This window comes from Medicago truncatula, chromosome 3 (assembly GCF_003473485.1).
Source record: "Medicago truncatula cultivar Jemalong A17 chromosome 3, MtrunA17r5.0-ANR, whole genome shotgun sequence".
Taxonomy (NCBI): Eukaryota; Viridiplantae; Streptophyta; class Magnoliopsida; order Fabales; family Fabaceae; genus Medicago; species Medicago truncatula.
The window spans coordinates 56,323,506-56,350,459 of NC_053044.1; the positions used below are offsets into that span (position 1 = coordinate 56,323,506).

The 26,954-nt window shown below is 33.4% G+C and overlaps 4 protein-coding genes across 5 annotated transcripts; 2 read left to right on the plus strand and 2 right to left on the minus strand.

Annotated features, from left to right (window-relative positions):
- The first annotated feature begins 1,616 nt into the window (after positions 1 to 1,616).
- On the plus strand, positions 1,617 to 3,489 carry LOC120579628 (uncharacterized). Its single transcript, XM_039832123.1, has 2 exons — positions 1,617 to 2,162; positions 2,398 to 3,489. The coding sequence occupies exons 1-2, from the start codon at positions 1,617 to 1,619 to the stop codon at positions 3,487 to 3,489; spliced, it is 1,638 nt and encodes a 545-aa protein (XP_039688057.1).
- A 4,091-nt stretch (positions 3,490 to 7,580) lies between these two features.
- Positions 7,581 to 9,812, plus strand: LOC25490249 (aldehyde oxidase GLOX). Of its 2 annotated transcripts, XR_005645375.1 has the most exons (3): positions 7,581 to 8,162; positions 8,371 to 9,619; positions 9,655 to 9,812. XR_005645375.1 is itself a non-coding variant. In XM_013606742.3 (2 exons), exons 1-2 carry the CDS (start codon positions 7,678 to 7,680, stop codon positions 9,551 to 9,553), a joined length of 1,668 nt encoding a protein of 555 aa, XP_013462196.1. In that variant the 5' UTR covers positions 7,581 to 7,677; the 3' UTR covers positions 9,554 to 9,812. The 2 variants fall into 2 exon arrangements, 1 of the variants encoding a protein (XP_013462196.1); XM_013606742.3 differs by having other exon boundaries at positions 8,371 to 9,812.
- Positions 9,813 to 19,539: 9,727 nt separating this feature from the next.
- Positions 19,540 to 22,458, minus strand: LOC25490252 (U3 small nucleolar RNA-associated protein 14 homolog A). Its single transcript, XM_024779304.2, has 5 exons — positions 22,373 to 22,458; positions 22,174 to 22,251; positions 21,721 to 22,092; positions 20,298 to 20,429; positions 19,540 to 20,034 (listed from the first exon to the last, which is right to left on the minus strand). Exons 3-5 carry the CDS (start codon positions 22,036 to 22,038, stop codon positions 19,924 to 19,926), a joined length of 561 nt encoding a protein of 186 aa, XP_024635072.1. The 5' UTR covers positions 22,039 to 22,092; positions 22,174 to 22,251; positions 22,373 to 22,458; the 3' UTR covers positions 19,540 to 19,923.
- Positions 22,370 to 25,649, minus strand: LOC112416091 (uncharacterized protein C57A7.06). The gene is made up of 6 exons (XM_024779303.2): positions 25,324 to 25,649; positions 25,083 to 25,242; positions 24,483 to 24,919; positions 23,740 to 23,985; positions 23,335 to 23,656; positions 22,370 to 22,902 (listed from the first exon to the last, which is right to left on the minus strand). The coding sequence occupies exons 1-6, from the start codon at positions 25,606 to 25,608 to the stop codon at positions 22,865 to 22,867; spliced, it is 1,488 nt and encodes a 495-aa protein (XP_024635071.1). The 5' UTR covers positions 25,609 to 25,649; the 3' UTR covers positions 22,370 to 22,864.
- Between the last annotated feature and the right edge of the window lie 1,305 nt (positions 25,650 to 26,954).

Below are 26,954 nucleotides of genomic sequence, written 5' to 3' on the forward strand. Positions count from 1 at the left end.
TCACGTATCAAACATTCTGCATGTGGCCAGGCTGATAGAGTTGCTGACGGTGAACTTGGGCAATGTATTTATGTAGGAAAGAACAATGCACATTATTATTTTTATAAATAAAGTATTATATTGATTTGGATCCGAAAACATTTTTCGTTCCAAAGTCGTTTTATGCTGCACTACTACATTACATATCTGAATGCGGCTGATTCCATAAAGAAATAATGAAAGCTTCTGATTAACAAAAGAAATGCTTATTACCTCAAAAAAAAAAAAAATGCTTATTAAAATTAAAATAAACAAAAATGAAATGCGTTTTCTTTTTCGGGAAAACGAGTAAGAAAAAAGCAAATATCTAAAATAATGCTCAACTACTTTGCTTTTCATGCATAAAAAAAATTAAGAGAGTCACATTTCATTTCAGACTGGTTGCATTATTCATATTCCAAAAACAAGATGCCTTGACCAAAATTAGTGAAGAAAGTAGCGAGTTATTTCCCTTTACAGTGTGGCTAATGGCTATCTTTGAAAGAGAGAGAACTAAGGCAGCCTTTTGTAATGGCAAATGCACTTCACAAACACAAGAATATATGAGAGTGCATCTTTGATTACTTTATTTGTTAGACAATATTTATGTCTCCAAAAAAAGTGTTAAAGTCATTTCAAAGTGTTAGACCTAACGTTTAACAATTGAAATTAAGATTATCTGACAACTAACTATATTTCAATCCCACATTTGCATGACCAGAGCCATCAACGAGTGAAAATTGTGCAACACACACCTCAAATTTGTTTTCGATTGGGTTGTAACTTACAGTCGATTATTTTTATAACTATGGATCAATTTTTTTCAATCAAATAAATAATTTTAAGGCTTCTATTGGACAGCAAATCTCAATAAGTTGTGACTTGTGAGCTAGCTCAATCCAAAACGATTCATTGATGAGTCTGATTTTCAAAACATCACATCCCATCAAGACTCAATCATTGTCCCTTAAAAAAAGACTCAATCATTGTGAACTTACCAACTTAAAACCCATGCAATGCATTGATGTGGGATACCTTTGTTACAATTCGGTCAACCAATAATTAAATAAACAATACTATTATTTTCATGAATTATCTTCAGTTTTAGTCATTTATCTTTTTTATTATTTATATGGATTCTATTCTTCATTGCACAGACCAATTTTCAACGGTATTCATTTTGGCTTTATTAAGAACTTTTGGTCGGCGATGAGTGGTGATATTATGCGTTTTATTGGAGAGTTTCATAGGAACAGCAAGCTTACTAAAGGAATTAATAGTACCTTCATCGCTTTGATACCAAAGGTGGAGAGTCCTCAAAAACTTTCTGATTTCCGCCCAATTTCTTTGGTGGGGAGCTTGTATAAAGTTCTTGCTAAAGTTCTTACTAACATATTGAAGTGTGTGATAGATAAGGTGGTGTCAGAGTCTCAGTCCGCTTTTATTCAAAATAGGCAGATATTGGATGGTCTTCTGATTGCAAATGAGGCGGTGGACGAAGCTAAAAAATTGAAGAAAGAATTACTCTTGTTCAAAGTGGATTTTGAGAAAGCTTATGATTCGATAGATTGGAATTATTTGGAGACGTCATGACTAGAATGGGGTTTCCAACTTTGTGGAGGAAGTGGATTAAAGAATGTGTAGGCACGGCTTCAGCTTCTGTGCTTGTCAATGGCAGCCGTACGACGGAGTTTCCTTTAAAGTGTGGGTTACGGCAGGGAGATCCTTTGTCTCCATTTCTCTTTCTTTTGGTGGCGAAGGGTCTTAATGTTTTGATGAAGGCGGTGGTGGATTCTAATATGTTTATTGGATATCGTTTTGGTATGCATAATGGGGTGTCTGTTTTCCATTTGCAATTTGCTGATGATACCTTGTTGTTGGGTGAGAAAAGTTGGGCGAATGTTCGTACTTTAAGGGCTGTTTTGGTGTTATTCGAAGGCGTGTCTGGTTTAATAAAGGTGAACTTCCATAAAAACATGTTATTTGGTGTTAATATTGGAGTCTCTTGTTTGGGGGCAGCAGCCACAACGTTGAGTTGTAGGGTGGGACGGGTTCCCTTTATGTACTTGGGTCTTCCTGTTGGAGGTGATGCTAGGAGATTAGCTTTTTGGGATCCTGTTGCCAGTATTGCGAAGAGGTTGTCGGTTTGGAAGATTCGTTTTCTTTCGTTTGGAGGCCACTTGATTCTCATAAAGTCTGTCATGTCTTCTCTACCTGTTTATGCCCTTTCCTTCTTCAAAGCTCCATCAGGTATAATCTCTTCTATTGAATCTATGTTTAATAATTTTTTTTTTTTTTTTGGGGGGGGGGGGGGGGGGGGGGGGGAAGTGAGGATCATAGGAAAATCTCATGGAATAGTTGGAAATCTATTTGTGTTAGAAAGGAGGAGGGAGGCTTGGGGTGAGAAGAATGAGTGAATTTAATCTGGCTCTTCTAGGGAAGTGGTGTTGGAGAATGTTAGTTGATAGAGAGGGGTTGTGGTATAGGGTGTTAGTGGCCCGTTACGGTGAGGAGGGTGGTGTTTTGAAGGATGGGGGGCGGAGGGCTTCAGGTTGGTGGCGCGACCTTCAACGCGTGCGTGATGGTGGTGGGGGAGTGGACGGTGAATGGTTTAGTAGCTGCGTCTCCAAAGTGTTGGGGAATGGTAGAAATACTTATTTTTGGACTGATCCGTGGTTAGGTGGTTTTACGTTGTCGGTACGGTTTAGACACTTATTTGATTTAAGTGTCAATAAACTTAGCACGGTGGAGGATATGTTTGTGTTGGGGTGGGCGGAGGGTGGTGAGGCGTGGAAGTGGCGGAGGAGTTTATGGGATTGGGAGGAGGCTTTAGTAGTGGAGTGTTCTAGGTTGCTTGCTAACGTTACTTTGCAGGCCTCACAGTTTGATGCATGGAAATGGCGACTTGACAATTCAGGAAAATATTTTGTCTGTTCTGTTTATGATATGTTGACTACATGTGGTAATTCTACTGTTGATGAGGCTTCAAATTTGGTGTGGCACAAAAATGTTCCGCTAAAGGTTTCTATTCTTGCTTGGAGGCTTCTTCGGAATCGGTTGCCAACTAAGACTAACTTGGCGGTTCGTGGGATCTTGGTTCAGGATGCGCATCTGTGTGTGTCTGGTTGTGGGGAGGTGGAGACAGTTCAACATTTATTTGTTTCCTACCCTATATTTAGAAACTTATGGCAGTATGTTCGAGCTTGGATTGGAGTCACTGGGGTCGACCCTTTTGATGTTGTTGACCACTTTGTTCAGTTTTCTTATCTGTTAGGTCATGCGGCTAAAAAACGTTCTTTTATGCAATTATTATGGTTGGCTTGTGTGTGGGTGTTGTGGACTGAGCGTAATAATAGGCAGTTCAACAATACAAAAAATACTATTTATCAGTTGTTCTTACAGGTTCAGAACCATTCTTTCTGGTGGTTGAAGGCAGCTAACTTCGTTCATGAGTTAGGGGTTCATAATTAGTTTGCTTGCCCGTTACCGTGTTTAGGTATAGGGTAGTTGTTTTTTTTGTTGTTATTGAGCCTTTGACTGAATTCTATTGTAATTATGCTTGATTCCTTCTAACACTCCTTGTGCGGAAGGAACGAAGCTTTTATTGTTAATATATGTTTCATTTTTGCCTCTTCAAAAAAAAAAAAAAAAAGATTGTCTGTTTTATAAAATCATATAAAAAAAATAGTCACCTAATTTAACATTATATAATTCCTTATTTTTTTTATTTGTATTGTGTGTTCAAATATTTTTTTTGATTTGAGACTTTGTCTAACTAAGTCGCCTACTTTATTTAATTCATTTCTTAATTAGTCTTTTGTTCCAATGATTTATCATGACTTCCTGTGGTTAATTTGAAAGTCGTGAAATGATGTTATATTCTGTGATAAATAAGTGGTTTTTGAATTGAATTAAGTCCCATTCTCGTAGTTATTATGTTATTTTCATGAAATGATGAGCAAATGATGAATTGAATTAAGTTCTCTTTATGAATCGGTTGTTTTTGGATAAGACCCCAAGTCTTCATAAACTTTTTACGAGTGAGTAAATAGAACCCTATCTCTGTCTGATGAGAGAATTTTGAAAGATTTTTTCAATCTTTAACTTGATTTATCTTGTATGTTGTTTTCGGGATCTAGTTTTCTTTTATTATTTTTTTTTTTTGTTATTTGTTTTTTTTTCTCTTAAATATCTTTTAACCTTGTAATGGATTGAATTACACTTGTACTCAATCTCTATCTGTATAATTGATTTTCATTCAAAATAATATTATGATGATATTCATTTATTAATTTACGTATCAAATTAGGGTTACATGTTTCTTTATTCATGAGGTTGATTTACTGATAATCTATGATTACCTAAGTAATTTAGTGGCTTGTAATTCACCTTTTAAACCAAACAATTGGTCTTCAGTGATTGATAAGGACCACCAAAAACAATTTGTTCAGGAGAATTTGAGTTCGATTCTTAAGTGAAATAATTTTTTGTCATACTTTATTTATCTCTCCGTCGAACTCCAAATTACCAGGATCTTTTTCTCATGAGAATTCGATGTTCGAACTTCGATCTTTACATATAATAATGTGATGTCTATACGAACTAAGCTAAGCTAGACGTAATATTCTATTATTTTTACTACATAAAGTAGGACGTGGTAAAAATTGAATTAGGAACTGAGTTCATGTGAGTGAACTAGAAGTAGAGAGGGCTGAATAATAGATTTCTTTTTCTCCATTTTTTTAAATGTACTTGTTTTCTTTTGGTTGTTAAATGTGCAACTAACAATTTTATAAAAAATAGGAAAAGATGCAACCAACAGGAAATGGTGAGGCATCCTAACTAAGCTATAATATACATCACGTTCTCAATCCTCGTTGCTTAAGTTTTCAAAAGGTTAACACGGACATAATTAGTATATATAAAAGTTTGGACTTGGATCTTTTCTTTCTTTTTAAACCTTTTGATGTCATGCCACTCTCAAAACAGTAGGAGGATAACATTTGTCACAAGTAACCACTCCATGAATCAAAGCATATAAACACGATCGCTCATGAACTTCACAATTCTTACACTAGTGCTTTAGAATACCTTTTTTTTTTTTTTTTTATCAGGTAGTCTAGTGACTAGATTCACACACATTATGTGTGGAGAAGTGGGGAATTTAGGGTTTGAACTACAGCTCTTACACATAATATCCCTAATAGCTACCAATTGATCCACATATGTCTTCATTAACTTCTTTTTAATGGATTTGATGAAAACAAATATTTTCTAATGGAGTTTTATTAGCTATCATGTACAAGGAAACCCTTTTTAAATAACCGGAAACCTTTATCAATAATGTAGGAGTAATATTTTTGTTATTACTTTAAACCAAATTGTTTGTTTTCACAAATAAAATTAAAATGTTTTTAAATAAGTTTTACTATAAAATAACCTCTTTTTATATATTTCATATATCTAACGTTATTTTTTTGAAGGAATATATCTAACGTTATTTGTCGTCAAAATAATTAAATATAAAAAAATGACATGACTTTGAATAGTTTAATACAATAGGCCATGTACTAGTAAAACAAAATTTTATGATATTGTGCACCTTAGTTATTAAAAAAATTATTGTTACTACTGCCTTTCAAAAAAAAAAAATATTATTGTTACTTGTGATTTTTTAAAATCTCTGAATTGAGTCAAAAAAGTAATCAGTACTACAAAGTTTTGTACTGAAGGTTCAGAAAAAATGCCTCAACTCAACCAAACCATTTATTCTCACACCTATCAACCAAGAGAGTAATTTCAACATTAATGTCGCCTATCCCATGTCATTTGGCCCGACAGTGATGAACAATTAAGCATGTTGAAATTGTATGAGTACCATATTTTTTTTTCCTTTTTCAATGGGAACAACATGAAGGCAGAATGGACAAAGAAACACAACATTTGAAGTGAGAAAGTAGTGAAGAAAGAAAGAAATAATATGATTGAACTTTGTCTCTTCTCACGGCCATATCTTTCATGCATGTGTTCTTTGTCAAAACTATCGGGCCCACGCGCTGCTTTGGGTACATGGGACCAATCAAGTCCTTCACCCATGTGGAAGCAAAACTATCCGTGTCGGGTAAATTAATGAAGATAATCTCAATTGAGGTCAATTTGTATTTTCTTAAGTTTTTACTAATAAATAAGCAACTCATAGTAAAAAAAAAATCAATTACTCACAGTAATATTTTCATCAATAGTTTTAATCTCTATAAAAATTAAAATAAATAGAGGTTCTATTGATCAAAATGCTATAAAACTTTTGAGATTTATAGAAGTGTTTATAAAAAGTGAGCTCAAGGGATTATACAAATTTTGTCAGAAAACGAAAACGTATTGATAAAATTTAATGCATGAACTCAAAGAAGGAGCGAGGAAAGCTACAAACATGAACTCATGCATGTGTGTGTGCTAGGTAAAGCTTGCTAAAGCTATTCCGGTAATGTCATGGATGCATGTGTGTTTATAGTATAAGTAGGCCATTAATTCAGACAATACCTTTTTTTTTTTTTTTAAGCAATTCAAACAATACTTAAACGCACACTCTAGCTATTTGTTAAATTTGAGCTGATTTTAAAGTGACATGTCCGAGATTTGACATCATCCATATATATATATATATATATATATATATATATATATATATATATATATATATATATATATATATATATATATCATGCAATGTTCTATCTACTGAGTTAAGTTCACGAGAATTATGTAACTTTAAATATAATTAGAAAATTAAGTGTTTCTAATGAACAATTTTTTTTTTTTTTGAAAGATAATGAACAAATGATTAATTGACGATGTATAATATTTTGTGCATTTGAATATTTTATAATAGTAATTAAGGAACATGGTAGCAACTAAGTCTTCCTGAATAAATTAGGGAGCAAATTTTTTTATGTATAAGAAATATGAGCTAAACATTTAATATACAGAAGTACGTACACGTTCAAAATAATAGATAGAAACATTAACAAAATAATAACAATGAGAATATTAATTATATTATTTGTAGTTATTCAAATATCTGGTATGATGTATTCCAACATATACACAGTTGTTGAAAATAAAAAATGGGAGTTGGATTAAAGACTTCCATTTGGAAGGTAGTTTAACTTTGTGTTGATAAGTTAACAAATGGAGGACTCATTCTAAAATAACTAAAATAAAGCATGGATTGAGCCAGCTTCAAGAGCCTAATATATTGAGATACTTAACTTACCCCTGAGCTTCACATCATCACAACCTGGAAATTGCTTTAGTTTTTAAAACTTAAACGTGTAGGGGAAAAAACCAATTTAAAAAACAAAACAATAACAAGCTGCAACGACCAATCATTTGTCTAATTAATTGTTTTCAAACAAGAACAAAAACATCACCTTCTCTTCTCTTCTCTAAGAGGAGAAGATTGTCCAACGCGTGCATGCACTTGCGTGTGAGAGAAGAGAAGTATTATTTCTTCGTCACCCAATCAATATCCTCACCTCATCTGTATTTAAAGCCTAGCTAGCTAGCTTGATGCACCCAACGCCATTTCACAGTTCTGTCACAGACTCATAAAGAAAAAGATAGAAATCCACACATAAACTAAACCCACCACCAAATTAAATGACTCATTCACTTTTCCCCATTCATCTTCTTATCCCTCTCATTATTATAATATCAACCACCTTCACCATTCCATCTCCAGCTATAGCCGCTGGTGGACAATGGCAGCTCTTACAAAACAACATTGGCATTGTAGCCATGCATATGCAATTACTACACAACGACCGTGTCATCATTTTTGACCGTACAGATTTTGGCTTCTCAAACTTATCTTTACCCAACGGTAGATGCCGTGTTAACCCACAAGAGCAAGCTGTGAAAAATGATTGCACTGCTCACTCCCTTGAATATGACGTCTTTTCTAATACATTCCGACCACTCTTCATCCAAACCAACATCTGGTGTTCCTCCGGTTCCGTCAATCCCAACGGAACTCTTATCCAAACCGGTGGTTTCAACGATGGAGACCGTAGCGTTAGAACCTTCAATCCATGTCCAAATTGTGATTGGCAAGAATTCAACGCCAGCCTCTCAGCCAGAAGATGGTAAGTGCATGTTTAGATTAACGGTGAGCTTTAAAAGAATTACTAGTCACCTTAATTATTTTGATTTGGATAGAAAAACATTTCTTAGTATTTTTTTTTTTTTGGTACAATTTTCTTTGACCAATTTTTACTTATATTTCTTATTTTTGAAAGAATTACGAGTTACCTTAGTTTGATAGAAAATAATTCATTAGTATATCTCTAATAGGTATGCGACCAATCACAAGCTACCAGATGGAAGACAAATTATCATTGGAGGAAGAAGACAATTCAACTATGAGTTTTATCCAAAGAAAGATGCTACAGCAAAGAACACATACAGTTTACCATTTCTTGTACAAACAAATGATGCAAGCGCTGAGAACAATCTTTACCCGTTTGTTTTTCTCAATGTAGATGGAAATCTTTTCATCTTTGCAAATAACCGTGCTATTTTGTTTGATTATAACAGCAACAAGGTTGTTAAAACGTACCCTACAATACCAGGTGGAGATCCTAGAAGTTATCCTAGTTCAGGTTCTGCGGCTTTGCTTCCTCTAAGAAACTTACAAAACCCTTTAGTTGAAGCTGAGGTAATGATTTGTGGTGGAGCTCCAAAAGGTTCTTATGAAAAAACATTACAAGGTAGTTTTATCGGAGCTTTGAATACATGTGGTCGGCTAAAAATAACCGACCCGAATCCGAGTTGGGTTATGGAAACTATGCCAGGTGGAAGAGTTATGAGTGACATGATTTTACTTCCTAACGGCGACGTTTTGTTGATTAATGGTGCAGCTGTGGGGTCTGCTGGTTGGGAATCGGGTCGTAATCCGGTTTTGAATCCGTTTCTTTATAAACCAAATAGTTTAGTTGGGTCAAGATTTCAGTTACAAAAACCTTCTGATATTCCACGAATGTACCATTCAACTGCTGTTTTGCTACGAGACGGTAGGGTTCTTGTTGCCGGTAGCAACCCTCATGTAAATTACAATTTTACTCGTTTGTTTCCAACTGAACTTCGGTTAGAAGCGTTTTCACCTTCGTATTTAGAGTTGGGATTCAATGATGTGCGTCCTATAATGGTGTTTCCTGCACCCCAATCACAAACGAAATTGAAATACGCTCAAAAATTGAAGGTTCGGTTTCAAGTGAAGGCAACATTGATGAAAAACATGGTGTCAGTGACAATGTATGCACCGTCTTTTAACACGCATTCTTTCTCAATGAATCAAAGGTTGTTGGTGCTTGATGAATTGAGTAGTAGTAAAAATGTTGTTGGAGAATCGACATCAACATACCAAGTTGAAGTGGCAATACCAAATTCACCCATTCTTGCACCTCCGGGATATTATTTACTATTTGTGGTCCATCAAGAAGTTCCAAGTCAGGGTGTTTGGGTCCAACTACTCTAATTTTCAACTACATTATGTATTATTATAGTTTATATCCTTGTTCTTCTTTCTCTAAAATATTTATTGGTGTAATTTAAATGTAAGTGAACATATTTCTATTGTAGATGAGCATTGAATTCAGTTGGAAAAATAAAATTCAGAAAGTAATGTATAGGAGGGTTTGTAATTTTACACGAAGAGAGGGGTTGGTCATTATTGATTACCGCTATGGTACTTTTTTTTAATAAAACAAACTACCTCCGTCCCAAATTGTATGTCACTTTGGAATAAATATTTGTCCTAAATTGTATGTCGCTTTACAATACCAATGAAAAATTAATGTTATTTTTCCTATTATATCCTTAACTATTTATTACTCTCTCTTCTTTCAATTCCTTCATTTATCTTTCTCATATCATTTATTGAGGACAATTTTGTAAAATAACTCATAATATCTCTTTCCCACAAAATATTAATTACATTTCTTAATATGGATTAAATGCCCAAAACGTCATACAATTTAAGACGAAGGGAGTATGAATCTGGCTATTATTTGCTACATCATGTTATAATTATAAGAAAAAAATGTTTTAGTCGTTATGTTAAGCAAAACTTAACATATTTGATATATTTAATGTCATCATTATGACTTCATCCATCCATACAATATTCTTTTAAAGGTCATGTTAACTTGTGCTCTTATGACACATGTTAAGCATTAATGTCATTTCATTAGTGGTAAGAATTTTTTAAAAAAAATTAATATTAAATATTTTTCACAATAAATTAACACAATTTTCAATGCATAACTTCTATTAATGAAATTCTTAACATGTACCAATTGAGCACAAGTTAACATTTTCCTTCTTTTAATTCAAAAACATTTCATGTAGATAGTTGACTGGATTTTTCACTACATATCAAAAAGGACACTTTATTAAAATTGACTTATATTTGTGTGAAATCTAAAAAATTAATTGTTGTGGAAGTAATTTTATTTTCTTATAACCGTGATTGGAGGTTACTTATACTTGTAACGGAAATGATAAATGGACACAAAATACAAACATAAAAACGACACTAGGGATAGTTTTGTAATTTCCCCTCATTAAAATTCAGATTTGTGGCTTCTCCCCACCTTCAATCTCTTTCCTCTCTCTCTCTCCGAGTACTCTCCCCGTCACGACACTGTTCAAATCATTTCTCCACCACACTTCGTCCTTAATCAACACCGCCAACCAGCCACCGATCACCGCCGCGACACTGCGATAATATGAGTTTGTTGCTGCAATCTGAGTTTCCTCCTCCTTTGTAATCTGAGTTTTCGCCTCACCTGTCTTCTCTCCCCCGACGTCCGTTTGAGGTACGTCACCGGCCATCATCATGGAAAACCGTGCGTTCTCACTCTCTCCATTCGGAATCTGGTCGTATTCACCGGCGTTGATAACGGAGACGTCGTCGCCAGTCATTTCTTCAACGGAGACGATTACGGCGGTGTTGGAATGGATGAGATCTGCCATTGTTAAACACCGTACGAGTTTGATACACAAGAGATTTGTTCTACAGTGTGCAGGGAAGGGAAAAAAAAGGTTGCAACCACGTACAGGGAAAGGAAGGAACAGAAAAAAACAATTAAAAAGTTTGTGTATGTATAAACAGTGTATACGGTGTCTATATTGTGTCATCAAATTTATGTCCATTTATCATTTCTGTGCTTGTATTTTATTTTGACAAATCTTGTGTTATGCTATTCAATAAAAACTCTTATCATTGTTTTTCCACCGCTATTACTAACTTGTTGCCACATTATTTTAATGGCTTACCAAAAAAACATTATTTTAATGGTTTCTTCGTAGGCAAGTCATGATAGGCTTCAAATGAATGGGTGGAATTAATTTTTGTCATGAAGCTCTTTCGTTGTGTGTAACTAGTATAGTGGCCCTATCTAGCACGGGAAATAAAAAAAAAAAAATATCAAATGTATAGATTTTATATTATGTTATCTTAAATTTATAAGTGTGGTTATAATTTAAATTTGATATGGAAAAAAATATCATCTTAATTTTATTTATTTTGTATATATTTTAAGGCTTAATTGCACTTTTGGACCCCTATCTTTCCAAAAGTTGCGGTTATGGACCCCTAACTAATTTAAATACAAAACAGACCCCTATGTTTTGATTCTTTGGCAGTTTTGAACCCCCGGTCCATTGTTGACTCGGTCAATGCTGACGTGGCACCCCAAGTGAGGTGCCACGTGTCAAATTTTTTATTTTTTTTATGCCTTGGGGGTCCAAAACTGCCAAAGAATCAAAACATAGAGGTCTGTTTTGTATTTAAATTAGTTAGGGTCCATAACCGCAACTTTTGAAAAGATAGGGGTCCAAAAGTGCAATTAAGCCATATTTTAAAGGCTTAATTGCACTTTTGGACCCCTATATTTCCAAAAGTTGCGGTTATGGACCCCTAACTAATTTAAATACAAAACAGACCCCTATGTTTTGATTCTTTAGCAGTTTTGGACCACAAGGCAAAAAAAAAAAAAAAATACACGTGGCACCTCACTTAGGGTGCCACGTCAACGTTGACCGAGTCAACAATGGACTGGGGGTCCAAAACTGCCAAAGAATCAAAACATAGGGGGCTGTTTTGTATTTAAATTAGTTAGGGATCCATAACCGCAACTTTTGGAAAGATAGGGGCCCAAAAGTGCAATTAAGCCTATTTTAAAATATCTAAACATTGGACATAACGATTAAAGTATTTGGAGTTATACTTATACTAATTATTTGTAGTATAAGATTTAGTCATTCTTAAACTTAGCATATGTAATATTTTTGCAAAAAAACGTTTACGTACTGTTATTATTACTTGTTGACATAATGTATTTTATTAATCATAAAAACTAAAAAATTTGTATTTTTTATATAATAGTCAATGTCAGATGTATACACCTAGTCTGTGAATGCAAACGTTAATTTTTTTACGGGTGTGTATAAATATAGTTTGGGTTAATGAAATGCCGATTGTTATTTGTTTTTATTTTTTTAAAAAATCAATGGTCTAATATAAATATTGTTTTTATTCCAGAGCTCTTAGTACCATTAAGAAATTCCGTTGTGAACCACTCGCTTTGGACATCAGAATTTTCACCCGATCGACAAACAAAATCAGAGCTTAAATACTCTTTCTCTTCACCTGGAATCAGTGACATCATATATTCGTTAACATGCTCAACTGAATCAAGCGTTGGTGCGGGTATTCCCCTTTCTTGGAAAAATAGCGAGTCACCAAGGTTATCATTCAAATCGGGATACACGAAGTCTATAAGTGGCATCAACAGATTTGTTGTGTCCGGTAACGGCAAATCTCAGGAATTTCTACCTTCATTTCACCATTCCCATCCGAAGCGTCGTTGCCATCTTCCTACTCTACAGGTACCGAAGATGCACCCAATCTCATATTAACAGTAAGCCTCAACACATTACAATAAGCTCGTATCTTTGATGAATTGATTGAGGCATCAACAATATCCTCCCTCGATCCTTTTCGGACTACATGCAATATCTGCCTGAAATCACCACCTAAAACTACTGTCATTCCACCAAAAGGTCTAAACTTGTTTAGGGGATCATTCTTGGACATGATATCACGCATTGATCGGTCAACTGCCTCAAAACACCATCGGTGCATCATTGGAGCCTCATCCCAAATTATCAACTTTGCAGCACGCACCAGGTCTACCCTAGGATTATCCTTTTCCATCGTAAGCGATGACGGCTCATTAATCTCAATAAGGACTGTCAGCGTCGAGTGCGCGGTTCTTCCACCTGGTAATAGAAGAGCCGTTATACCGCTGGATGCAACATTCAATACAATTAACCCCTTCGATCTAACAACAGCCGACAAACTTTTCCAAATAAAGGATTTTCCAGTACCACCGTAACCATATAAGAAAAAGAAACCATTGTCGTCAGAACCAACGGACTCCATGATCTTGTCTTGCACGCTTCCTTGTTCATCAGTCAGCATCAGTAACATATCAGCATGTGTCTTTTCCATTTCATCTTTGTTGTAATTTAGCTCATCAATGATAATCTTGTTTGTGAATGTTGGCATGTCTGCTGCGTTTGGCCTGAGCATAGATTTGAAGTCATTAAGCGACCGTCCGTTTTCCTGAAGCAGCATTTCAATTTCAATCAAACACATATTCTTCAAGTCATCGCCACCGATACGCAGATCTACATATTAAATGTAATGTCACGAAATTAATATTAACACCTGAAGAAAAACGATAGTAAGAGAATATATGCAATGCAACGAAAAAAATGATATTAAAGTCACGACTCAATTCTTAATCGAAAAAGCTTCTTTCAGCTTAACTCAAACTAAAAAAATAAGCTTATTTGTAAAGGATTTCCCAAGCCATTATTTATTTAACGCGAAAATGAATAGATATAGGAACTGCTACAAAATGTTGTCATGAATGCTCACTAATCTAGATAACGTGAAAAAGTAATCAATTAAAAAACAGAAAATGTGAACAAATTAATCAAGATATACATAGTGGAAAGTTATATATGACAGTTTTGTGGCGTGATAAATATATTTTGTTTAATAGTGTATAATCAAATTAATAGTGTATTTGTTTATTATTTTTTTTTGAAAGAATATTGTATTTGTTTATTATCACTACTTAAATAGATAAATATGAAGGTGAGAAAAACACAAGAAGGGGGCTGAATTGTGTTAGTTTTTTCTTCGTTTTCTCCTAAGCTGAAAACACTGATCACAAGCAGATAGAGTTCTATTTTTGAAGTGATGTTCAGAACTAACTTGCAGCGGATAAAAACAGATAGAGAGAGAGAGAGAGAGAGAGAGAGAGAGAGAGAGAGAGAGAGAGAAAAAAGAAAGACAAAAAGCAATTATACAGGTTTCTTCCACAAATCGGAAGTAGTCTTGTCCCCCTTGCACTTCCAAGGAGAGTTCGCTAAAAATGTAATATCTGATTACAACTGCTCACTGCTAAACTTTGCAAGAGACTTCCTATGCTCCTGAACACAATCAAGAGACTTCTAATGCTCAAGCACAACTGCAAGAGACTTCTAATCAAACAGAATTACAAAGAAAAATGTTTGAGGTTGAACACTTGATATACAATCAGTGGTGTTCACAATACAAATCAGATACAGACTCTTAAGACTCTAGAATTTCTAAGATATGAAAGTTGTTAAGAAATTTCAGCAGAGTTTTGGCACTAGTAAATTGTTGTTGAGTCCTTTTGTCATTCTCTAAGTCTTCACTCCTTTATATAGAGGTGTGAAAGAGACGTTGTGAATTGCCAGTACATCAAAATAGAGTCGTTTGAAGCTTTGATCAATCATCAATGATCTTTTGCCTGATATGGTTTGTCATATGAAGGATCAATTTCAAATCCATTCCAATTGAGAGAAAACATCGTTGCAGGCATAGCTGTTTTTCTTGTCTTGTATCAGAGACAAAAACAGGGTAGTAGAGGTAGTGGTTGTATACTTCGTACAATTTTAATTTGTCAACGCTCTTTAAAGAACAAGCATCAAATGCCTTCAAATACTTTAAATTAGTTGTTGCTTCACTCTTCTAGTCTTCTGCAATGCTTAGACGAGATTAAATCCATTGAGCAGCCTTTGAAACTTTAAGTCTTGCATCTCCTGATGAACTTCAGCTTCTGGTGATCTTCAGCTTCTGATGAGATGCTTCTGATGAACTTGCTTCTGATGACGTCATCACTTCAGGAGCACTTTTACTTCAGGAGCACTTCTCTTCAGATGCTTCAAGCTTCCTTTTTGTTGATTCCTTAGCTCTCTTTTGTTCTTCCAGAACCTTTTTAAGATGTCAAATTTTTGTCTATGATCCTGTACACTTGAACAAATATTAGCATATCCAATTGACAATTTTTAATACCTTGTTATCATCAAAACTCTCAAAGGATAATGTTAAACACATTTTGTTCCAACAATCTCCCCCTTTTTTATGATGACAAACATTAGTATTTAAAATGTGCAATTGTTGTTAATCTAATTAACAAGTTGACTATAAGGGTTTGAGGTTTGTAAGCTCTCCCTGAGTGCAATAGTACTTCAAGGTGAGGTTTGTAAGCTCCCCCTGAGTTCTATTCATGTTAATTAAATTCATCATTTAAGAACTAAATAACACTCAGAATAATCTCACATTAATAGACTAAGAGATAAGAAGAAGGTCCTATTAATTTAACTTGATTAAAATTAAATTAATGGGGCTCAGAGCCTATAAATACTATACATTACTCCCCCTTTTATCATCAACAAAAAGTATAAAAACTAAAGACAAAAAGAAAGAGTTAAGAAAAAGACTGTGAGAAAATTTTTATAATCACAAGATATATATATATCAGAGCATTAAAAAAACTTTAAAAGCATAAACATAATAACGCAAGAACTAAGTTCAGAAGCAAAATAATTGATCAGTAACGCAAAAACTTGTTCAGAAGCAAAATAAGATCAGATGCAAAAATTGAAGTTATAAGCACAATAAGTTCAGAAGTTATTAAACAAAGAAACTTAAGACAAAACTAAACAAGCAAAAAAAATATGTGCAACTAAGTTGTTTGCTGAACATCTTCATCATCTATTTCAGCATCTTGTTTGTCTCTTCTTATTTCTGCTTCATTTCTTTCTTGAAATTTTCATTGCTCTTGAGCAAATTCTCTTCTCTCACTCTTGCTTCTTCCAATTTAGTTTCAATGGATGACTTGTATTCAAGCAAAAGTAGCTTCTGTTCTATGAGTTATTTCTTCAGCTTCTTATTCTCTCTTTCCAAATCAACATTTCTTTGCATTAAATCCAGGTTGTTAGAGGTTGATTTGAAGTTAACCTTACTCAACCAAGTTAAATCCAATTCCTTTTGGCTTAAAAATCAATTTTTGGAACTTATTGTAATGTTTTAAACAAGTATGTAAAAAAAACATTCAAAAGTTTCAGAGTTTAATTATAATTATACAAATTTTAATCTACTAGAGACTAAAACTATTTGCTGGATTTTTTTTTTTTGGACCACAACATGTGATTCTTTTTACAAGGACTAACAAATAAAATTGACTATATTTATAGAAACCAAAAGCTTATTTAACTCTTTTTTATATGTATGTTAAAATTATTACTAGATTTTAATATTGTTAATTAAACAACTTTATAATAATCGTTTAATTCCATAACAAAATTGTGGTTTGATTCTCTAATTTAAATCAAAAATATTTTAACATTTCATAATTGCTTATATAATGACACATCAAACACTTCAATTTACGTAAGTACTTTTTAGCGTACATATTCAAACATAAAGAGCTTATTGAGTATAAGAGCTTATAATGTAAGCTCTAATGCTATAAGCATCAATATAAGTTGTTTATTCAAACAGGGCCTTTGTCTAACACACTATTAGCTTATTAGAAAAAGTAAATTTATATTAAAAATTTAAAATATAAACTAATTTAAGTTGGTATAAAATATAAAATTTGAATTTTGAAAACTAAATATAATATCGTAGCCATGGTAATTTTTTTGAAGGATGTAGCCATGGTAATTTTGTCGCTTAATAATATAATACATTTTAAATATATGAAAATATTTGAATAAAATTATTCTCAAACTTTATTAAAGTACGAAATATAATATAATTTGACAAATTAAATGTAACTTTGTAGGAAGTGTACTTTTAACATTAAAAAATGTAAGGATGTATTTACGTTTTTAATTTTTTTTGTCAAAAAAATAAAAAAAATGTAAATATATCCTTAAAAAATGTCAATATATGGCTCCCTACGGTATAATATTCTTATCTAACTCTTTTCCTAAAAAAGAAAATTTTCATCTAACTCATAGGACGTGTTGGTTTCGATATATATATATATATATATATATATATATATATATATATATATATATATATATATATATTTTTTATTTTATTTTATTTTTTGACAAAAACAAAACGATATTCATTCATTCAAATCGATAGAGTACATCAAATACAAACATCGCTAAAAACGTAAAGGGTGAATCTGCGAACAAACTCACAGCAGCCAAGTTAATAGCATACAACGGTAAAATGCCTACAAATAATATGATAAAACTTAAGTCACCGAAATACCCATGCTTCCGGATCTGCAACGTTGACGTCCAAATCATTGGTTGAATTTGTAATTGACTAATATAGATCTTTCAAGAGGAACTGAACAAACACCGCGACAAAACGCGAAATCAAACGCCGCACAAGACGACGAACAACACAACGCCACACTTAGACGACAAAATCACAAAAGACACAAAAGGAAAAACTTGATAGATGTGAAAACCACTTATTTAGATTGAAAGAAAAGGGAAAAAAGACGTGTTGGTTTCGATATATATATATATATATATATATATATATATATATATATATTTTTTATTTTATTTTATTTTTGACAAAAACAAAACGATATTCATTCATTCAAATCGATAGAGTACATCAAATACAAACATCGCTAAAAACGTAAAGGGTGAATCTGCGAACAAACTCACAGCAGCCAAGTTAATAGCATACAACGGTAAAATGCCTACAAATAATATGATAAAACTTAAGTCACCGAAATACCCATGCTTCCGGATCTGCAACGTTGACGTCCAAATCATTGGTTGAATTTGTAATTGACTAATATAGATCTTTCAAGAGGAACTGAACAAACACCGCGACAAAACGCGAAATCAAACGCCGCACAAGACGACGAACAACACAGCGCCACACTTAGACGACAAAATCCCAAAAGACACAAAAGGAAAAACTTGATAGATGTGAAAACCACTTATTTAGATTGAAAGAAAAGGGAAAAAAGATGTAGAGGGGTGATTCTAGGTCAAAAATGACTTAAAACTACCTCTCCTCAATGAACGAAGGAGAAAGAAAGTTTAGAGAGAAGTTGGAGTTTCTTCCACTAAAAAAATAGGGTCGTCTAACACAAATTATTCTATCGTGTTGGTTTCAATACATGAAATTACATTCTTTGAAATGATATTCTCAAAAATAAATTTGTCAAAAATAACATTTTTACGCATCTGTTTGGTAAAACTTTTTATTTTTTAGGGATGTTTTTAAAAGTTGGTTGGTTTAAAAAAAATGAAAACTAACCAGAGAAGTTAGGGTTAGTTGAGTTTTATTCTCATGAAAATGTTAAATTCACATCCAAAACATTGTCATACGGCCGTAAAACAAACGCATATGAGATAAAATATAAAAACAGGTGGATTCTAAGGTAAGGGAGCAATTAAGTTCCCACCGGTGTACCATCTATAATATATTATTAGATCTTTAAAAATGATTTAAGGGTTCAGATTTTATTAAAAAAAGAAGTGCAACACATAAGCCTTTTTCCACCCGATCCCTCCCCCCAACAAAGGGTGCTAAGTAACCACCCAATACCTGACGATCCTCTCATGGTTGATTGTTTGATAAACAAGAAGATGGTGGTCTCTTACCAACACAACACACCAACAATGATAAAGTTTACAATATTATTATTCAAAATAAAAAATAAAAAAAGATTATGGCTATTCATATGTAGAAAACTTTAGATACGAGTGTAAATTTAGGCAAAATGGCTTGAATAAATTCCAACATTTTTTATCATTGTGTTTTTATAAATTGCCAATAAAAATTAAACAGATGAATCTCTGAAATGATAAGTCATATGGAATTCATTTGAATTGTGTTTTTTTAATCAATTGTCAAGCTTCAACCATTGTAACAAGGTTTGAAGTTTCTTAGATTTGGGGTTTCTCTGTCCAATAGAAAAAGAAAGAAGACAGTAAAGGAGCAAGAGAACGATGGAGACTTTGCTGGAAAAGAAACATGAGATGAGGGATTGGGTGGATAAAAGCTATGTGTTACACTGCTTTTTTTAATAAAATCTGAACCCTTAAATCATTTTTAAAGATCTAATGATATATTATAGATGGTGCACCGGTGAGGGACTTAATTGCTCCCTCACCTTAGAATCCACCTGTTTTATCTGATACATAACTTCAATATAAGAAATCTGGCAGATAAGAGATTATTTTTAACCACCTTAACAGCTAAAGAACAAACAAATTGGGAAATAAAATAACATGTTTGTTATAAATAAGTCAACAATTTAAGCTGCGATACTTTGAATACTAATACAAAAGGGAAGCTATTCTCCGTCTACCAAAATCAGTTTTCCTTTCTCTTTTTTCTTTCCATCTCCAAAGTGCATCTTTCCAAACAATACACTGAACTGGATTCGAATCAAAATTCACTGTCCCACTTACTTTTTTTCCCTTGACTATCAACTTGTTTATGTCCTTGCTATCACTGCCTTAGATTCTATTCAACTTCTTGTTCTTAACGCTCTGTTGCCCTGGTTTATCGTAAGGGTTCACTTCCTCAAATTCTATCGGTTTTATAATAACACCTGGTTTCTTCACCACCTGAACATACAAGAATATATTTACAAGACAGCTACAAAAAAAATAAAATACTGTCATACTGTATTTTTGCAAAGTAATTAGTTCATTTGGTACAAGAACCCTTCAAAACCCGTAAGTGTATCCAATTAAGAGCTTTACTACAAAGGGGGACGGTCCAAATATTACTCTTAACTACTTTAAATAAAGGCTACAGCACATCATGATGATAAACACACAAATAAAAGGATAAACAATTTGCCCAGGAACTGTTTTGAAAAACTTACTTCAGGTCGAGTAAGAGGTCCAAATGAGGTCGCCGGGTTAGATTCAGGTCCAATGGGCATGCGCATACTCTGATGAAAGACATCTTTGGAAGTATAAGGATAAGGCACCGTTCTTGTTTGGAGTTTCTCAGCCTGTCATATCCAAAAGAATAAAATCAAAACCAATCCAATAACTTGACTGAGATGAAAAATAACTAGTACACAAGACAATGGTGGCTGACAACATGATTCAAACCACCAAGTGTGTGCGTGTGCGTGTTTGTATGTTTGTTTGGTTTTGCAGTGATAAAATTGATTTTGTAAAATTGACTCTCACTAAAAGTTCGTGTTTGTATGTTTGTTTGGTTCTGCAGTGATGAAATTGATTTTGTAAAATTGATTCTCACTAAAATTGAGTTGAAAGTAAAGTGGTTTATGTTTGGATACCGTAATGTAAAAGCGAGTAAATAATACATTTGAGTGTAAAAATCAAAAGATCTAATTTCTTGTTTCAAGTTAGAATCAGTTATGGAGGCAAAATTGATTCTACGTGAGAGCAACCAAACATGTCAAAATCAATTATACACCTCTAGAATCAATTTTGACTCCTCCAAAAGTGGAACCGAACATACACTAAATTATATAACTCAAATTGATTATGCAAATTCAGTTCCTCCAGCCAAATGGCGTACACCAACACTAAAGTATTGTCGATCTTTGATTTTGGCCTTTATATACATTATATTATAACCCTATCTGAAATCAGGTTGGGAACAGATGTGTCTCAAAATCTAACGTTGGAATGACAGTTACTGCTTCATAACTACTACTACACACATATAGATATTTAGATCAACACAAAGGTATTCTCTAAACAACATTGTTACCTGCCAACATTTGAGCATAATATATACTTCCAAAATATAGGAAAATAAGAACCATCTGATTTATATTATATTATTTTTAAAATTCGTAAGAAGCTGATATCTTAAACTGGCATAAGCTGGTCCCTCTCTACAGCAATGGATGGTAACAGAAATTAAAAAAAAAAGGGCAACCCGGTGCGCTAAAGCTCCCGCATACGCAGGGTCCGGGAAGGTGTCCCACCATTTGGTGTATTGTACGCAGCCTTACTACACAAGAGGCTGTTTCCAGGACTTGAACCCGTGACCTTCCAGTCACATGACAACAACTTTACCAGTTGCGCCAAGGTTACCCCTCGGATGGTAACAGAACTATTGATTAAAAATAACAATACCACAAATCTTTGTAGTTATAACAGCAGTTGCAAAATCCGATGTTAAAAAACATCAATCAAGAATAAATCATTCATCAATGTCAACGGCAATTTCTTATTGTAAAACAAACCATTGCATGCATGTTGATGTTCAAAATTCTGAAGTATACGAAAGGTGTCCTAAACCTAGTACTTGAAGTGACTAACCTTCTTGCTTGATTTCTCAGAGATGATCACATTTTTTAACTGCGCATCCTTTCTCTTTTTGAGAGCTTCTTCCCTTTTTCTCCGGGCATTTTCATGTTCTTTGACCATCCAGGAAGGTAAACCTTTCTTTTGTTGTATATCAGTCCATTGGCCCCAACCAGGAAGTAATAGAGGATTTTCTTCATTGAGGATTTCCTGCTTATCCTTTTCAAAATCATCTTCTATATCATCCCCAGCAAAAGCTTGTCGAATGAGCTCCTCTTGAGATGGAAGTTCATAAGATGGTTTAGATGCAGAAGTCAGAATTCCATCCACCATCAGTCCTTCATCATCTGTATCGCTATCCTCTCTCCATTGATCCTTTTCAGAGTTCTAGAACATAAAATGACAACACATATTCAAGCTAAACCAACGATTCAGTTTATATACTTGACATACACAAAGAATGCATACCTTTACATTGTGCCTAACAGGCCTAGGAAACTTTGAAGACTTCTTAATGTCTGTGTCTATATCACTTTTGTTTTTTGCCTGCCCATTATCTTTATCAGTAAATAAGTCCAACAAAATACCACGCGTATGGAAGATATCAAAAGTTTTTTTTAATAAAAGGAACCGATCAGAGATATAAAAACAAAGCAATAAATTATACCTTTTTCCATGTATCTGAGGCAAATATGGAAACTTCATATGTAGTTTTTGGCCCAAGATTTTTTACAATCTCGTCAAAGTTCTGCGATCAAATTTCAAGAAATGCATAAAATGCGTTATATACCCATAAAGTAAAACAAACATCTGAGAAGTCCAAGAAAAGAGGAAATTAATCACATTAAAAACAGATTCTTTGCGAGTATCATTATTCTCTTTATTTAAGAATGAATCATCGACGACATCCTTCTGCAGATGATCACTTCCCTCATTCTCAATGTTGCAACTTTTCTTGGCCTCAAAGTCATCCTTGCTACCACTGTTATTGCAAAACTTCTGTAATTCCACCTTATTATCATCATCAATTGTTTGGGCTTTAGCCATTCCAAATACTCTTCTGCCACTGGTGGATGCTACTTTTGAATCTTCTGAGCCGCCAGAATCCTCCAGCTTCTTCATGGAATCTTCGTATTCTTGTACAGTAAGGTTGACTTCTTTAATAGTTGCTTCTTTTCTTTTCTCCAATCCACGCATCTATACCACAACAAATCATATGGAGGTCATAAACTAACAACAACAACAACAACATCAACAACCAAGCCTTATCCCACTAAGTGGGGTCGGCTACATGGATCAAATTATGCCATAATGTTCTGTCGTAAACCATATTTGGAATAGCAGAAAATTACAAACAGATAAATTTTCGGCTTTAATGATACTAAATAAAATATTTAAGAAACCCCAACATATGCAAAAGATATATGTCTTCATCATAGTTGGAGATCACCCTTTCCAGTGTCAATAGAACATATATTACTTAAAAAGGCAGTGATTCAAATAAAAGATTACAATATTTAAGCCATAGTCTCTGTGGGCATTAGGAAGATATACACACACCATCAGAGGTTGGGTAACTAGTATTTATTTCAGGAAAACAAGAACAAGAGAAGAATAATAAATAATTACCATAAAAAGGTAAGGATGGCAATCCCGAGTTAGGCATTTTATCATCTTCCTCCAGCACTTCTACCGTCTTTTGTTTTGCTTTTCGCAAAATATTGTTTGCCTTATCCAGATCAGAATCAGCGGTATTCTCATTATCCTCTTCATAAGTGCTATCATCACTGCTGCTACTGTCCATGTTATACATTTTTCTAATCAGTTCCTCGTGTCTTTGAAAATGTTCATTCACGGCAGCACAAGTTCCTATGTCCTGCTTATCTAAACCACGTTGCATTTTACGCTGAAGCCATGGACTTTTTTGTTTGTGTCTCAGAGTCATGCGTTCCTAAAATAAGTTGGGAAGTGAGAAAAGGATTACGAAGAACATTTATCTTGTTTTATTCAATAAGACTATATATACATATATACCTCCGCCCTCTGGCATTCTTGTTTCATGGCATATTCATTAGCAGCTTCCGGATCCATTTCCAATTGAGAAGACTTTGCTTTCAATCTATTTTTCTTTAACAAACGATATGTTTTGGACTTTATCTTTTTAACACGCTTTGCCTTCATTTCATGAAGAAAAAGAAGGCTCTGCAATTTAGCAGCCTGGTTTTGGCTCCGCAATTTAGCAGCCCGGTTTTGCATATCCTTCTTATCTTCTATAGTAACCTACCAAGCATCATATACAACAAAAGACAATGGAAATTCAGTAAAATAACAAAATTTGACAACACTGATCGTTGTTATTGTATCTTTCTACATAGTTGGTTAAGAGGAAAAACAATAAAAATACTGAGAGGAAGGGAGATTAAATAGGGAGGACATTGCAATTCAATAATTTGCACGGCATTGTTGAAATTCAAAAAAAAGAAAAAAAAAATTAAAATGAATGCATCTTAGTTCCTCCACAGTCAAGGTTTTTTCCAATCATAAAAGGTAGAACAACAGTCCTATTTAAATGTAATCTCTATCTATTGTATACTAAAATTCAACAGCCATTAATTTAACAGAGAAATTCATGTTTGAGTTTTGAAATTTAGAAAGCTCCATAAATGCTAAACGCAGAGGAGCTCAACTTTACAAATGAGAATTCCAAGCATTTGGGTTATACATCAATCATGGACTTGTAAAAAATAATTAGCAACTAAAATAAACAACATTTGTACCTTGTCGTCCAAATCAAGAAGACTAACACCATCGTTATTATGAACTTCAATAACTTTGTGATGATGAACAAGTGCAGCCATTTTCCCCTCAAATTCAGTTATGGGTTTAAATTCAGAAGCTATAGCTCCTATAGTTGAAAACCCTAGATCTATCTTTTCATCAAAGTACACAGTAAGAGCCTCCCTATTTCTCTGAATAATGGATTGCCACCTTGTGACTTGTTTCTTTGATATTTCATACGCCACCTTCCTTTCTACCTTTGCTTGATCTGCCTTTGGAAGTGGTGCATGAACAGTTCTAGAACTATTCTCAATTTGTTGATTTCTTAACCGAAGTCTTGAATGTTCAGGAGCGTCTTGAAGAGTATTAAGGAGATCCTCAATACTAATATGTCCATCACCTTCCACAACATCATGACTAGAATTATATTCAGACTCTGGATATAGAGTAGGAATAACATCATTCTTCCATGTAGTTGTCAGTTTTGGTATCATCTAAATTACAATAAAAATTAAAAGTGTTGCAGTTACGATAACAAAATAATCAAAATTTGCAAAGAATTGAATGATATGCAAAAAGCTGAACCCATTTATTCTTACCATCAAAAGGCTCCCTCAGCCTGAGCAGACGGATATTTAGTTTTACCATCCTTTCATGTCTCCCATCATCTTCCTCCCGAGAATCATCATCAGAAACAATTTCATTCCTCTTAATTCCAATAATATTGTTGCCGTCATCATCAGATTGTACATTCACATCCTAACAAACAAATGGATTCAGACAAATCAGAAATTAAGGATAGATTTGGATAAACAACTTATTGTTCAATTCATAACATACCTCAAAATCAGAAGAAAGGTCGTTATTATCATTGACAGATACAGGGTCGTAACGTTTATTCTTGCTGGACTCTTCCTCGGGTAGTTCTTCTTCGTATTCGTAAACGTCGCTGTCGATTTCATTGACATCGACGGGGGTAGGGTTTAAGTGTTCGATCTCTTTTTTCAATGATGAAGGCAATCGAGGACAGGTTTTCTTCCGTTGATTGTCGGAAGTCCTCTTCGACTTCTTTTTTCCGGTGTGACGGTTGGCGTCGCCTCTCTCCTTTCGCTTCTTCTCTGCCATGTTTGCTGAGTTGGGGAAGACCTAGGCTCTGTTAATCTGTTTGTTAAAAAATAGCGGATAGTTGATAAAGATAATTGAAGTGTTTTAATAAAAATAGCGGTTGATAAATATAAAATAACATAAAACGTATTCTTAATTCATAATAAAAATTATATCAATTAATATTTAAGTATTTGTAATTTTGTAAACTATTTTTTCTTTAAAAAAATACTTTAAATTTATTAATTTAATATATCCTATGTATTATAAATTAAATTAAATTTTATTCACTAAAATTTTATCTTATATTTATTATCATTTAAGTGTTTCCACTTTATAAAGAAAATAACATTTACCTCAAAAATAAAAAAAAAGGTAACACTAACGGAGTAATACTAATAAAGTAACACTAACGGAGAATAAAGAAAATAACACTTACCTCGAAAAAATAAAAGTAACACTAATAGATTAATAGTTTTTTGGTTCGTAAAAAAAACGAAGGTATATATTTTTTCAAAAAAAAAAAAAAATCAGCTGATATATTCATATATATACAAAAATTTGAATAAAGGGATAGTAGTCTTTATTACGTAGCTTATTATAAAAATTGTAATGGATAAAAATGGAATTTAAATGAAATAATAAGGGTAAAATTGAAAGAAAAAGTGAGAAGCTATAAGCTTAAACGCTACTTGGAATAGCTTCTGAAAAATAACTTATAAGCTATAAGCTCATGGTGAAAAAGTGTTACCAAACAGAGTTTTTTTTTGTCAAACGAGTTTATAAACTATAAGTTAAAAGTTAAAAACTCTTTTTTGAATATTACCAAACAGGCCCCTAGCAACGCCGCTAGATTATTGCGAAAGATTCATTCATTTGCCAACAATTAACCTACCTAACCTAACATAATTTTTATTTTTTATTTTTTTATAATATGGAATAGAAAACGTGAAGTTAATAACCTAGCTTGTTTGTTTTTTGTATGGACCTTTTGTCTCATATGTGGAAGCCGGGTATTGGAATGGAAAACTATTTAACAAATATCTCGTGTGTAATTGGTTTTCCGCTTCTTAGAATTGATTTTGGTTAAACTGTATTTTGCAAAATTGATTTTAGTTAAAAGTGAGTTTAGTGTAAATTGATTTATGTTTGGATACACACTCCGGTCACTAATATAAGCAAAAATTCATTCTTTAGATACATTCAATTAATGATGTATGTGGTCTTTATTATATGTCACATACATCATTAATTGAATGTATCTAAAAACACATACATCATTAATTGAATGTATCTAAAAAGTAGATTTTTACTTATATCAGTGACCGGAGGGTGTACTTTATATCAAAAATGATTTATATAATATA

Coding starts and splice junctions, on each gene's coding strand:
- LOC120579628 (XM_039832123.1), top strand. CDS start 1,617: ATGGGGTTTCCAACTTTGTGGAGGAAGTGGATTAAAGAATGTGTAGGC. Junction 2,163..2,397: donor GTATTGCGAAGAGGTTGTCG/GTTTGGAAGATT, acceptor TATTTGTGTTAG/AAAGGAGGAGGGAGGCTTGG.
- LOC25490249 (XM_013606742.3), top strand. CDS start 7,678: ATGACTCATTCACTTTTCCCCATTCATCTTCTTATCCCTCTCATTATT. Junction 8,163..8,370: donor AGCCTCTCAGCCAGAAGATG/GTAAGTGCATGT, acceptor TATCTCTAATAG/GTATGCGACCAATCACAAGC.
- LOC25490252 (XM_024779304.2), bottom strand. CDS start 22,038: ATGGTGGATGGAATTCTGACTTCTGCATCTAAACCATCTTATGAACTT. Junction 20,430..21,720: donor CTGAGAAATCAAGCAAGAAG/GTTAGTCACTTC, acceptor TGGATATGACAG/GCTGAGAAACTCCAAACAAG. Junction 20,035..20,297: donor GACCTCTTACTCGACCTGAA/GTAAGTTTTTCA, acceptor TTGTATGTTCAG/GTGGTGAAGAAACCAGGTGT.
- LOC112416091 (XM_024779303.2), bottom strand. CDS start 25,608: ATGGCAGAGAAGAAGCGAAAGGAGAGAGGCGACGCCAACCGTCACACC. Junction 24,920..25,082: donor GCTGAGGGAGCCTTTTGATG/GTAAGAATAAAT, acceptor CTCTATATCCAG/AGTCTGAATATAATTCTAGT. Junction 23,986..24,482: donor TTCTTGATTTGGACGACAAG/GTACAAATGTTG, acceptor GATGCTTGGTAG/GTTACTATAGAAGATAAGAA.